The sequence below is a fragment of the Narcine bancroftii genome, chromosome 2 (genome assembly GCF_036971445.1).
Source record: "Narcine bancroftii isolate sNarBan1 chromosome 2, sNarBan1.hap1, whole genome shotgun sequence".
Lineage (NCBI taxonomy): Eukaryota > Metazoa > Chordata > Chondrichthyes > Torpediniformes > Narcinidae > Narcine > Narcine bancroftii.
This window is the reverse complement of record NC_091470.1, coordinates 290,436,791-290,449,764: the sequence shown is the minus strand read 5'-3', so window position 1 is coordinate 290,449,764 and position 12,974 is coordinate 290,436,791. Positions and strand designations below refer to the sequence as shown.

Sequence of the window (12,974 nt, the reverse complement as noted above, 5' to 3'; positions counted from 1 at the left end):
AAGTGATTTTCTGTTGCTACTGGGCTGTTTTTTAAAGATGACCAGTTCTCTGGAAAAAAAAACGTTTATCCGAAATAGGCCCGGTCCCAACCATTTTGAAGAATTGGAGTTGTGTACTTGTATAATTTTCATCTGTAAATTTGGTGGAATGGCAGAGATCAGGGAAAGAAGGCTTTGTATCTGAATTTATATTTGAAGGAGCTGGAGGCTTCCTCTAGATGTCACGTGACCTTTTGTGCATTGCATGTTTGTCAGAAGGTGTCAAGCCTATTTTTGCTGTGTTCATTGCTTTAGGCCTTGTACAGGAAAGAGTGCAGTGGAGTCTTACATAAGGCTGAATGTGGAACATAGCTTTGAAACATGTTATCACATTTTTTACAATTTCTAAGCCACTGTGCTAACTTTCTGAATCTTGGCATCTGATATACTTCAGTTCCATTAGTATCTATTATCTAATGATTGGTCCTCTGCAACATTAAGTCATGTTCAGTGTAGATCTGAAATAATTTTACAGAATAATGAACTGAACACTCAAACTCCCCATTTTATTCATCTGTTAATTGTTATCTGAGTAGGTTAATTTCACAATAAACCTAATAGCATCTCTCCAAAGAGCAGCACAAGTATATCTGCAGTCTACCTTGCAGGGACCTAGCACATGAACAGCATCCTTGTTGGATTTTTAAATAAGGAATGGGGAACAAGTGTAGCCATTAAAGCCTAAGATGTGGGAATAGATGGAATAGAATGTGTTGTTTTGATTGATTGGCCTTTAACAGCACCTGAATACACCTGAGATGGTTTGATCTCAGAGCCCAAGTTAACACAGTGGCTTAGAAATTGTAACTAATTGGGAAAAGTAATGAGAATAGTTTTTATTAGTTTATTTTAGAAAATGTTGTAAAGCATGATCACAATTTGTAAAATATACTACATTTCCCTAATATTATTGAAAAAGCGTTTTTGATATTAAGCAAAGTTATTGTTTTTGAATTATGAAGATAGCGAATTATTTTTGAAAGACTGTTGTAAAATAGTAAAGTATCTTGCATTGCAATAAACAATAAAAATGTTTTGATCATGAAATTATTGCTTTAAAATAGTGGAGATATTTTCTTATAAGAAGAGTATTCTGCTTGATTTTCACTGCTCTCATTTTCAATGTGGTTTCTTTCACTCTTGGATATTCAATCAATCGCTTGTTTAAAAAAGACCACTGCTTTTTTATCATGTCTCAGTTTAAGGACAGGCATGATTTATCCCAGCAGTGATTCACCACCAACAATTTAAATACACATTTTCAATACTAGTTTTAATTTAATTTACTTAATCTCTGGCCTGAATTGACAATGATATTTGTTATTTTAACCACCGCACATAAAAAAATTTGAAGGCTTCATATGTCGGCACAGATACAACATGTCCTATTTCAGGTTGGACCCTTTCATAAATCCTTCCCTATTCACCCTATGGGGTACTTAATTCCTTTCATACTCATCACCTGGTTGAATCAGGCAATTTAAAACCTCAATTTCGCCAAGAACTAAGTTTCAAATGCCAAGAATTTTTACTGTGAGAGAAAATGATTAACAGCAATGCAAACTGCATTTAGTGAAGTCAGAGCCACCAGTGTGTTCAAATTTTACTATGCAGATAGGTTCTAATGTCCCCGGGAAATATAGGCTTCATCTTCTGCAGCAATTTCTTTTGCTGCAGTTAATGGAAAAAAAAATTCTTGGTTTATTGAATTCTACAGTTTGCGTACTTTTTTATTTACAAAATATAATTCTTTGCACAGATTAACTTGTGTGCCATTTGTTTTTTTTTCAAATTGGATTATTTAGAGTAGTGATTATCAAAGTGGGCCCCCCCCCTCCACCGTGGGCAGTGAAGAAATAGGGGAGTGGTCCGAACCTTCCATCTTGTTATTCAGTTTGCTGCAAAGTTTAATGAAGAAGCCAGTCCATTGATTTTCTGGCCAGATTCGGGGTGGCAGAAATGACCAAAATAAATGGTGAGAAGGTGTTCTCGCAAGAGCTGGACCATATTGGTGGTGTCACTACCCCCGTTCAGCACTGCAGCCACCAAACCCCCCACCTCACCGCTGCCACTTACCCCCCTGCTCAGCATGGCCACTACCCCACCCCAGCACCATTGTATGGGGGGAGGGGTGGCTCTTGGGATGTAGCCTGGAGGCCAAGGGGCAGCAGACTGAAAAGGTTTGGGAACTACTGATTTAGAGGATAAGTACACCCGACATCAAAAGGTTTCTGTTGATTTTACCTTGTATGCCATTTCTAAACACTACACTTACTCCTTTCTCTCTGAACATACAATTGTTCTGTGCCACATGTAAAGGTAAAGGTTCCATTATTGTCACATAATACTACATTCAGAATGTCACACACATGAAATTCTTTAACTTTTGTCTATCGTAAGGTGGACGGAGGGATGCCACCTTGTCCAGCGCCCCTACAGCCCCTGGTGTTTCTAGGTGATCTCCCCTCCAAGTCCTGACCAGGCCTAAGCTTGCTTGGGCTCTGAGATCAAACAATCTCAGGTGTATTCAGGTGCTGTTAAAGGCCAATCAATCAAAGCAACACATTCTATTCCATCTATTCCCACATCTTGGGCTTTAATTGTTCCCCATTCCTTATTTAAAAATCCAACAAGGATGCTGTTCATGTGCTAGGTCCCTGCAAGATAGACTGCAGGTATACTTGTGCTGCTCTTTGGAGAGATACTATTAGGTTTGTTGTGAAACAGTGAAATTAACCTACTCAGATAACAAACAGCTGACATGCAAGTCATAGTTTTTTTGGAATCACTCGTCAATAGATGCTGGAATGTTACATTAAGAATTCAGAACATTACGGCACAGCAAAGGCCCTTCAGCCCATGATATATATTCTATTCAATAGCAATTTAATCCATCCTTTCCTCACACCCATAAACCCCTGCTTGTCTTGCATCCATGTGCCTATCTCAGAGTCTTTTAAATGCCACTATTGTACTCGCCCCCACACTACCCATGGCAATGCATTCCAGGCACCCACCATTCTATGTGTAAAAACATAGCACTAGCAACTTCCCTAAACTTTCCTCCACTAATCTAAAACAGGTGCCCTCTGATATTGCTAATGCTGCCCTTGGAAAAAAAAAAGTATTGGCTCTCCACCTTCTTAATCTTATATACTTCTGTTAAGTTACCTCTCATCCTTCATCACTCCAAAGAGAAAAGACCTTACTTACTCTGTCAAACACTCCACAAGACATTCTCTAATCCAGGCAACATCTTGGTAAATCCCTTCTGCATCCTTTCCAAAGCATCAACAACCTTCCCATAATGGCAAGACCAAAACTGAATAGAATGCTCTTAAGTGTGATCTCTCCAGACTTTTACGGAGCTGTAAGATTACCTTATGACTCTTGAACTTAATCCTTCAACTAATAAAGGCTGGCACACCATGTCTTCTTAACCATTCTTATCAACTTTCACAGCAGCCTTGAGGGATATGTGGACCTGGACCCCCAGGTCCTCAGTTCCTCCACAAACCTCAGAATCCTGCCATTAATCATGTACTCCACCTTCAAGTTTGACCTTTCCAAGTGCATCACTTCACACTTAGCCAGAATGAACTCCATCTGCTACTTCTCTGCCCAACCCTATATATCCTGTTGTAACCTATGACAACTATTTACACTGTTCACAACACCTCCAGTTTTTGTATGATATGCAAGCATACTGACCCATCCTTCCAATTCTTCATCCAAGTCATTTATAAAAATCACAAAGAGCAAGGGTCCCAGGACAGATCACTGATCACCAACCACCAGAGAGAATACATTCCATCTACCTACATCCCCTCTGTTTTCTGCCAGGCCTCATGACTTTCTAAATGAGCCTACCATGGGCGAACTGTCAAAAGCGTTACGAAAACCTTACAAAAGTCATACACCACATCCACCACTTTACCTTCAATTTCTTTAGCATCCTGTTCAAAACACTCAATTAGACCCATGAGGCATGATGTGCCCCTCACATATCCCTGAGAAAATTATTGTTTTTGAATTATGTAAAAAGTGAATCATGTCTGAAAGGACATTGTGTAATAGTAAAGTAGCTTAAGAAAGTTAAGGAAGTTCAAGTGTGACACTCGGAAAATGACCATACAGCCATGTACAGTCAACATGAAAAAGAAGTGATATTTGTCAAGTTTATTAGACTTAAAAAATTGAGAATGTAACAAGCCAGTAGATAATGGGTGTCAGGAGATTAGGTAAACTTAAGATTTCCAGAAGACTTCACTTCAAAGGTGAATATACAGGTTAAGAGCTCAAGAGGAGAAAACAGAGAATCAGGATAAATAGGTCACTCTCTTGTTGATGAGGTATCACAGTAATCAGAATTTAGATCTCAACTGTGTACCATGTTTATTTATTATAAAGAGGTTAAACACGAGGGGAAAAATATTATTTTTAAAAATTTAGACATACTGCACAGTAACAGGCCATTTCAGCCAACGAGCCTGTGCTGGCCAATTACACTCATTAACCTACAATCCCTGGTACGTTTCAAATGGTGGGATGAAACCTGAGCCCTTGGGGAAAACCCACACAGACATGGGGAGAACGTACCAGCTCCTTAAAGACAGGATATTAGATTATTGTGTGAGAGGAGAGATGATACAGAAACCTACAAATTTTCAGAAATTTAGGTGTTCTTGGGGGAAAAAAACTTTTTTAGCTTGGAAGTTCAGCCAATAATATTGAAGTCAAATGTAGTATTGGTCTTTATTATTAAAGACAAAACAAAAGTCTTGTGCAAAGGGCAATTGTGAATTTACGGCAGACGCTGGCTCTTCCTGGAAACTGACAGCGAATAATGAGAACTGTCTGTGAGTATTTCCAATAGCTCTATAAATGCACAATGTCTGACTACCTCAAGGCAGTCAGTAAGTTTAATGTGCAGTTCAATGGACTATGCCAGTTGCATGCAATACTTTTGTTCAGTGTTCTATCCTGATGATGACCTGAGATTTTCCCATTCACTCCTCCAACTGCCCTCATCCCCTCCTCCTGCTCCTCACCTCAAATCAACTGTACTGATTGTTTTCCCCTTGCGGTTTCCATTTTGGGGATTGGCTGATATTCTGCTTTTGTTGCAAGAAATTATGAACTTAAAAGTGCTTACAGTTCACAGGTAGCATTTGTTGTTTGGGGCTCAATTTGTGATCTTTGAGCAGTTGCCTGTTAATCTTGCAGCTAATCTGGGGGCTTCTTGAAGAACGGTCCCAATCTGTGTATCTCTGAGTTTTTACTGTCCCTTTTTCTTTCACAAAGCTGTGCAATGTCAGGTCCAAATTCTCCCTACTGCCAGCAGAACCACCTCAGAGTGACTTCCGCCCTGATCTATCAGGAAAAATCAGTTCATTATTTCAGAATGCCCTTCTTTAGGAAGAATGAGAAGGCTATGGATAGGATGGAAGAAGATTTAGTAAAAGTTATCTAAAGTGAGAAATGAAAAATAAAGTTAGAAAAAGATGTGTTGGAAGTGCAAAATTATAAAGCAAGTTGAGAAAGACAATTTCTTCTGATCTTGAATTAATGACTTGGACTCGTGTGAGGTAATGCACTTTGGGATGTCAAATACTAACAGGATGTATATATTTGGGCATGTAGCTCATAGCTTATTTAAAGTGATAACACAGCTGGATAGCAGAGTGAAGAAGAAATTTAGTATGCTATGGCCTTAAGTATGAGTTGGAACAGAAAAATTGTGGTAGTATTGGAAAAAGTGCAAGAGCTTCACCATCACCCAAAATTGTCCAATGCAAGTTGTTAGAATTGTGTAAATGGCAGGGACCTCTGGAATACTAATTTTGCAGTGGGACTTGGGGCCTCGAGATACCAAAGGTTTCAGCATTTTCAATAAAATTAAGCCCAAGGTAACTGTATGCGGAGATTGCAGATGTTTGGCTCATGTCTGCATCAAAATTTTAATTCCAAATACTCATCTTTTATTCTCTTCAACCACTACCCAATTTTAGCTCTGGAACATCCTCCAATATTATCATTCATCTGAGTATTACTAGAGAGTGTTAGAACCTATGCTTGAAGTTCCCTCCAAGAATCCTTATGCTTTTATTTCAATCTCTCCCTTTAAAAGATTTGTAAAATTTGTCTTTTTGAGCCATCATTCCTAATTCTTCAACAATGGATTCAATTTCATTCATTGCTTATCTTGCTTAAAATACTTTTGGATTCCTTTAATTTCAATGTAGTTGAACTCCTACAGTTAAGCGGCACCGGGTTTGAATCCCATACTGTCTGGGTGGGTTTCCTCTGGGTGCTCCAGTTTCCTGCCACCCTTTAAAACATATGGAGGTTGTTAGTTAATTGGGTGTATTTGGGCAGTAAGGGTTCGTGGGCCGGAGAACATGTTACAGTGCTCTAAATGTAAATTTTAAATTTAATGACAAAACTGTTCTGAATGTTTAAGCTAAAATAATGTCAATTAATTTTATTGAAATCTGTTTGCGTATGTAACTTTGCATATTGACAGTGTTACACTTTGAATTTAATATAGAATATTAATTATCAATGAAGCCTCAAGCAGGCAACCTTCACATCTCAATTTACCAAGTATCTTTTTACATTTCAACAGGTTTTCTCAATAGAAAGAAAAGCCCTAATTACTTCAGATTATTTGTAAAAGTTAGCTAATAATATAAGATATAAACAATATTTAAAAATATACTCTTTCATTTTTATTATCACAAAATATTACCTTTCCTTACGGTTTTTCATGGCCCAGTAAACTGGTTTATGCAAGAAATAATATCTCGTCTTGAGTAATAAAGAAGGATAATTGAGATCTTGTGTTTTAACACTCAGCAAGAAATTATCCCAATTATAAATAGGGATTCCATGGGAGAGAAGCACAATCTCTGGTTAATAAAGCAGGTCAAGGATAATGCTGAACTAAAACATATGACATACAAAGTAAAAAGGGCTAGTGGTAGTCCAGAGAATTGGGAGCAATAAGGCATAAGAGCAGAATTAAGCCATTCAGCACATCGAGTGTGATCGCCATTTGAATCATGGCTGATATATTTTGCCTTTCAACCCCATTCTCCTACCTTCTCCCTGTAACCTTTATCAGCCTTACAAATCAAGAACAGATCAACCTCCCCTTTAAATATCCACAACGTCTATGTCAATAAATTCCACAGATTCATCACCCTCTGACTGAAGAACCTCAGGAAAGTTTTTAGGATCCAGCAGTGAAAGACTGAAAAGCTGAGATAAAATTTCCCTGTAATATCCAAAAAAAGAAAGATTTTCTCTGGATTTATGAATTAGGAAGAAGGTTCCTAAGTTATGTGTAGGATTGTCTGTGAACAAGGCTTGCGAATTAATAATGGAAACAAAAGAAATGGCAGATATGTAAAAACTTTTTTTTGAATCAATCAGAAGAGTACATTGTTGAAGAAACTCATGGGAATAAAGGCAGACAAATTGCAAGGAACTCAATGGCTTCGATGCTAAGGTTTTAAAGAAAGTGACTGGTCCTATTGTGTCAAATTTTTCAAAGCTTTCTAATTTCCATTGGGGTAGCAGAAGACTATTCATTGTGACTGCTGTGTTCAAAAAGGATGACAAGGGTGGGGTCAGCAACTTAATTTAAGATCTGTTACTGGCAAGATGCTAAGTTAGCAATCATAGATAAGACAACTGATCACTTGGGAAACATGAATATAATCAAATGAAATCTACTTAAATTCGTTAAGGTTGTGACAGATTTGATGGAGGGAAACCTGTAGATGTTGAGTATTTAGATTACCAAAAGACATTTGATGTCTTTAAATATTGTGATGGCACATAACATGTTGGGGTAAACATTAAGAGCCTCAGGCATGGGACGAACTGAAAGCTTGCTGGCAAATAGAAAAAAAAGTTTGAATATGTCAGTCCTTTTCATACTGGAAAGTGTAAAGAAATGGAGAACTTTTGTGTTTGATCTTTCATCCTCAATTGTTTTCTATTGACCTGGAGGAGAGATTGAATTGCAAGTTTTCCAGGTTTGATGAAAATAATGAATAAAGGTGGAAGTATTGATCAGAGGGGCTTAAGGCAGAAAAATGGCTGGAATGCCCAGAGCCTGAACTGAAAGGTTCTGAAGGAAGTGGTTGCAGAGATAGTAATGAGGACATTCTGCAATTGGCTACAGATAGATTGAGTAACTGGATAAAAACTGGCTAACAGAGCTTCATGTGGAGAATTATGATGTGATGCAATTCACCAAGAAAACTCAAAAGGCAGGTAAATATTGAAAATGGAGAGAGATTGCAAAAGGGTGAAGTTTTGAGGGATCAAGGTGTTTCAGAGCATGAATCACAAAAAGTTAGCAGACAGGTTCAACAAATAGTTAAGAAGGCAAATGGCATCTTCTAGTTTATTGAGAATGGGATAGAACTTAAGAACAGGAAGGGTTTTTTCTGATTATACAGGGTGTTGGTGAGATCACACCTGGAATACTGTATGCCGTTTTAGACCTCTTAAAAAATAATATTGATGCATTGGGGCACTCCAGAGGATATCCACCAGAGAGAGGTGTCCCATCAAGCGTCAATATTCCTTGGAGTTTGGAAGAATAAAGGATGCCCATCTTCAAACATATAAGATCCTCAGGGGATTTAGCCAGGGATGTTTTCACTTATGAGAGAATCAAAAGAACAAAGAAACATGGCTACAAAATAAAGGGCTTGTTATTTAATATTGTGCCTAAAAATTTCTTCTCTGAGTCTCTGGAATTCTCTGCCTCAAAGGTATAGCTAAGTTGGAGAAAGATAAATTGAAGTTTATGGGAAATTGGAACAGAAGTCGAGGCCAGAATCAGCCATGATCATATGGCTGTTGGTGTAGCAGCATGGTACTACAGCACCAGCGACCCGAGTTCGAATCCAGCGCTATCTGTAGGGAGTTTGTACGTTTTCCCTGCGACTGCTTGGATTTCTTCGGGGTGCTCTGGTTTCCTCCATCCTTTAAAAATGTATAGGGTTTGTAGGTTAATTGGTGTATTTGGGCAGTACGGTTCCTGGACCAGAAGGGCCTGTTTCTATACTGTATCTCAAATATTATTTAAAAATTATATTGAATGGTGGGGCAGGCTTGAGATACTTATGGCTAATCATGCTCAATTTTCTTGTATTCTTACATGAGTAGATTCATTAGTTCAATGTAGTTTAGTGAAGCTTACTTTAAAGCAGCCATTCTCAACAGGAGCCCTATGCCCCCCACCACCACCTCTGGGAGCCACAACATATTTAAATAAAAGCCTTTTTTTCTTTTCACCTCAAGTAACATATACTGTATATGTTTTATGTAGTTGGTAGAAGTATGGAAGAAACCAAAAATGACTGCTTCACAGGGAAGGGGACAATAAAATTTGAGCAGTCCTAAGGAGGGCACTGCCAAAAGAAGGTTGAGAATAACTGCTTTAAAGTATAGAGAACTGCAATGTACATATTAATCGCAGGCCTCCCATTCATGTAGTGATGATCTACCTCAATCCAGTACTCTATAGTGAATGCTTAATAAACTTGATAACCCCTAATGCTTTCATACTGTTCAAAATGTAATGCTTGCCATCTGTTTTACTAGATTATACAAACTGTGTCAGCCGCCCCCTGATGGTGACGCTTGAAGATTCCTGCTTCAAAATTTAACTCCAAGATATCTGCGCAGAGATTCTTCAACAATTGTTCAAAGAGATTTCATTGTAGATAGCAGAAAAATCCTGGCCTGCAAACAAGAGATTGCTGGGAGGTGCTGGTGAAATGTGTTGCATTTATAAAGTATTCTAAAATAAATGCCAACCACTCAAACTGGAATAAATGCTTTTCTTTGCCACACTGAACAGACTAAATCGAGGATTGTTGTTTAGTATTTTTTTTTATTAAACTATGATTCTTTATTGTAAAATGTAGTCTAATATTGTTCCATTAACTTCCAATTTAAGAAGCTATAGCCAATTTTTAATTTTTAAATACCTTTTATCATAACTTTTTAAAAGTATTAAACTATAATATTTTTGGTACAATTTTGTATAGTTAAACAGTTTTACTATTTAGGATGATATTTTCTGGTTATTTTTAAGCATACGATCATTAACTCATACGTAGCACAATCAAATGTCGTCCTAAGCTTTTTACAGATGGTTGAGGATATGTGAAAAAACTGCAACATTATCAAGGGATTCAGATGTTTTAAATAGCACAAACATAATTTCAGCTTAATATATAAAGGCAGAGATTGTGTTAGAAACTTAGTCTCAGTGACCATCATGTAACTTTTACATGATATTAAATTTGTTGCTTTTTAACTTGGCAAAAGGTCACTCTCCCAGTTTCTTCTCTTGAATGTGAAGTTCTCTGTGGCAGTATTTACATACTGAGATTAAAAAGAAGGGATCTTGAAAGCAGCATCAGAAGGAAATATGGCAAGAAGGAAATGTGATGTAGTTTTCTTTTGCAGGAAACCTACCATCTTGCACATATTGCAACACAACACTTGAACTTGAATTAATTCCTTCAAAGTATATAATATATAAATGCACATATAAAATTCAGCCTTTTATAATGCTGTTCATTCTATAGGAACTTATGAAGAAATTTGTGTATTTGACAGTAATATCAGGTAACATTCTCTCAGGATTAACATTTTTATGCATTGATATGTAAAAGTAACTTCAAGATCATATTCTCATTTCTGGGTCCTTTAAGCAATAACATATTATTTTATCTACCTATTTCAGTGTGAAAGAGTGATGCACCATCAATTATCACAGAAGACTGAGGTTATGAAACTGATAGGCTTTAATTAACAATAAATTTGAGCACCAACCAACCTCATTGACTGATCATGGCAGGACGACTGGGAGCATGCAAGGGATAATGGGTAGGATTGGTCTCGGAAGGCGTGTCCAGCCGGCAGTAGCTAATCTTAGTGTAACAGTGGTTTACCACAAAGAGTATGCTTGTTTTTAAGCATTGTAGATTATGAAGAAATGGATAATTATGTCAATAGTCTCTAGGCATAACACTAACTTTGAATTATAGTTATGTTTCCAGATAATTGGCTGTTTGAAAAACTATTTACCTTAAACAATTTGTATTTATGCCAGTGTTCACACACATTGTAGGAAAATGTTAATATTCTTCTGTCCATTCCAGGTAATGGAACGGAGTCATATCACGTATCAAGTCACTCACTAATCTCACGCACTATCTCTAAACTCATCACTTCTGGTCATCTCCCTTCCACAGCCTCTAAACTTATGGTTTCCAAACCTGAACTGCCCAGTTCTATCACCTACCCAAGATCCACAAACACAAATGTCCCAGAAGACCCATCAATTCTGCGTGTTCCTGCCCACTGAACTGCTATCTGCTTACCTTGTTCCATTTTGTCCCCTCTGGTCCAGTCCCTACCCACTTACATCCATAATACTCCACATGCCTTCCATCACTTCAGTAACTTTCAATTTCCTAAACTCTTCACTATGGAAATCCAATCACTATACTCTTCTATCGAAGGCCTGTATCGAAGGCCTCAAAGCTCTTTGTTTCTTCCTTGACAACAGACCCAATCAGTCCCCTCCACCATCATTCTCCTCCAGCCAGCAGAACTTGTCCTCACCCTCAATAACTTCTTTGACATTTCATTTTTTTCCCAAGTCAAAGATACCTGCACAGACCTCAGCTATACCTGTCTTTCTGTTGGCTATATGGAGCAGTTCATGCTACAAGCCTATACAGGCAAAGCCCCTCAATTCTTCCTCTGCTACATTGATGACTTCTTTGCTCCCTCTTCATGCGCCCATAATGAGCTTGGTGACTTTATCAAGTTTGCTGCCAACTTCCACCCTGACCTCAAATTCACTTGGTCCATGTCCAGCAACCCTCTCCCCTTTTTTGATCTCTCTGTCTTCATGTCAGGAGACAGTGTCAACAACATTTTCTACAAATCCACCAACTCCCATAGCTACCTTAATAACACCTTTTCACACTCGATCCCCTGTAAGGATTTGTTCCTTTCTTGTAATTCATCTGTCTCTGTTGAATCTGCTCCCAGAACAAGGTCTTCCATGTGAGATAATACAAGATGTCTTACTTTTTCAAAAGATGCGACTTCTCCTCGACTACCATTAACTCGGCCCTCACTTGGATAGCCTCCCATTAACTACACATCTGTCCTGGTACCCTCCACCCCTATGTGCAGCCAGGACAGGATTTCACTTTGTCCTCACCTACCATCCCACTAGCCTCTGCATCTAATGTATCATCCCCTGCCATTTTTGCAACATATTACGTGATCCCACCACCAGACACAAACTTTCCCCTCCTCTGCTATCCGCCTTCCACAGGGTTGGCTCCCTCTTTGACTCCTTCGTCCACTCCCTTCCCACTAATTGCTCCCTCAGCACCCATCCCGTGACAGGAAGTGCTACACCTACACCCATATCCTTTCCCACACCACCATTCAGGGCCCCAAATAGCAACACATCACTTGTGAATCTGCAGGGGTTATCTTCTGCATCTGGTGCTCCCATTATGGTCTCCTCTACAGCAGAGAGACTCGACCCAGACTGAGAGGTCTTCATTCACCACCTTAGCTCTGTCTGTTACAAGAGCAGGGAACTCCCAGTGGTAACCAATTTCAATTTCCCATCCCATTTTTATTCTGTCCACGGTCTCATGAACTGCGAATATGACCACCTGCAAATTGGAGGAACAACACCTCAGATTCCATCTGGACTCCTCCAACAGGCTGACACTAACGGACTTCTCTGGTTTCTATTCACACACCCCACCTCCCACCACCAGTCTCTCTCCTTCACCGTTGCTATTTCTCTAGCTCTCTCTCTCTCTCTGTCTTCCAATTATCACCTTTTCACTGTTAGCCTATGG

At 38.6% G+C, this 12,974-nt stretch overlaps 1 protein-coding gene across 8 annotated transcripts in view; it reads left to right on the top strand.

Annotated features, from left to right (window-relative positions):
* prex2 (phosphatidylinositol-3,4,5-trisphosphate-dependent Rac exchange factor 2) overlaps positions 1–9,931 on the top strand; it is a 351,801-nt gene extending 341,870 nt beyond the window's left edge. For all 8 annotated transcript variants that reach the window (XM_069921298.1, XM_069921299.1, XM_069921297.1 and 5 more), the window contains one exon: positions 9,667–9,931. In XM_069921298.1, the coding sequence (XP_069777399.1) occupies positions 9,667–9,709 (43 nt within the window). In that variant the 3' untranslated portion in view covers positions 9,710–9,931. The remainder of the gene's footprint in view (positions 1–9,666) is intronic.
* The last annotated feature ends 3,043 nt before the right edge of the window (positions 9,932–12,974 follow it).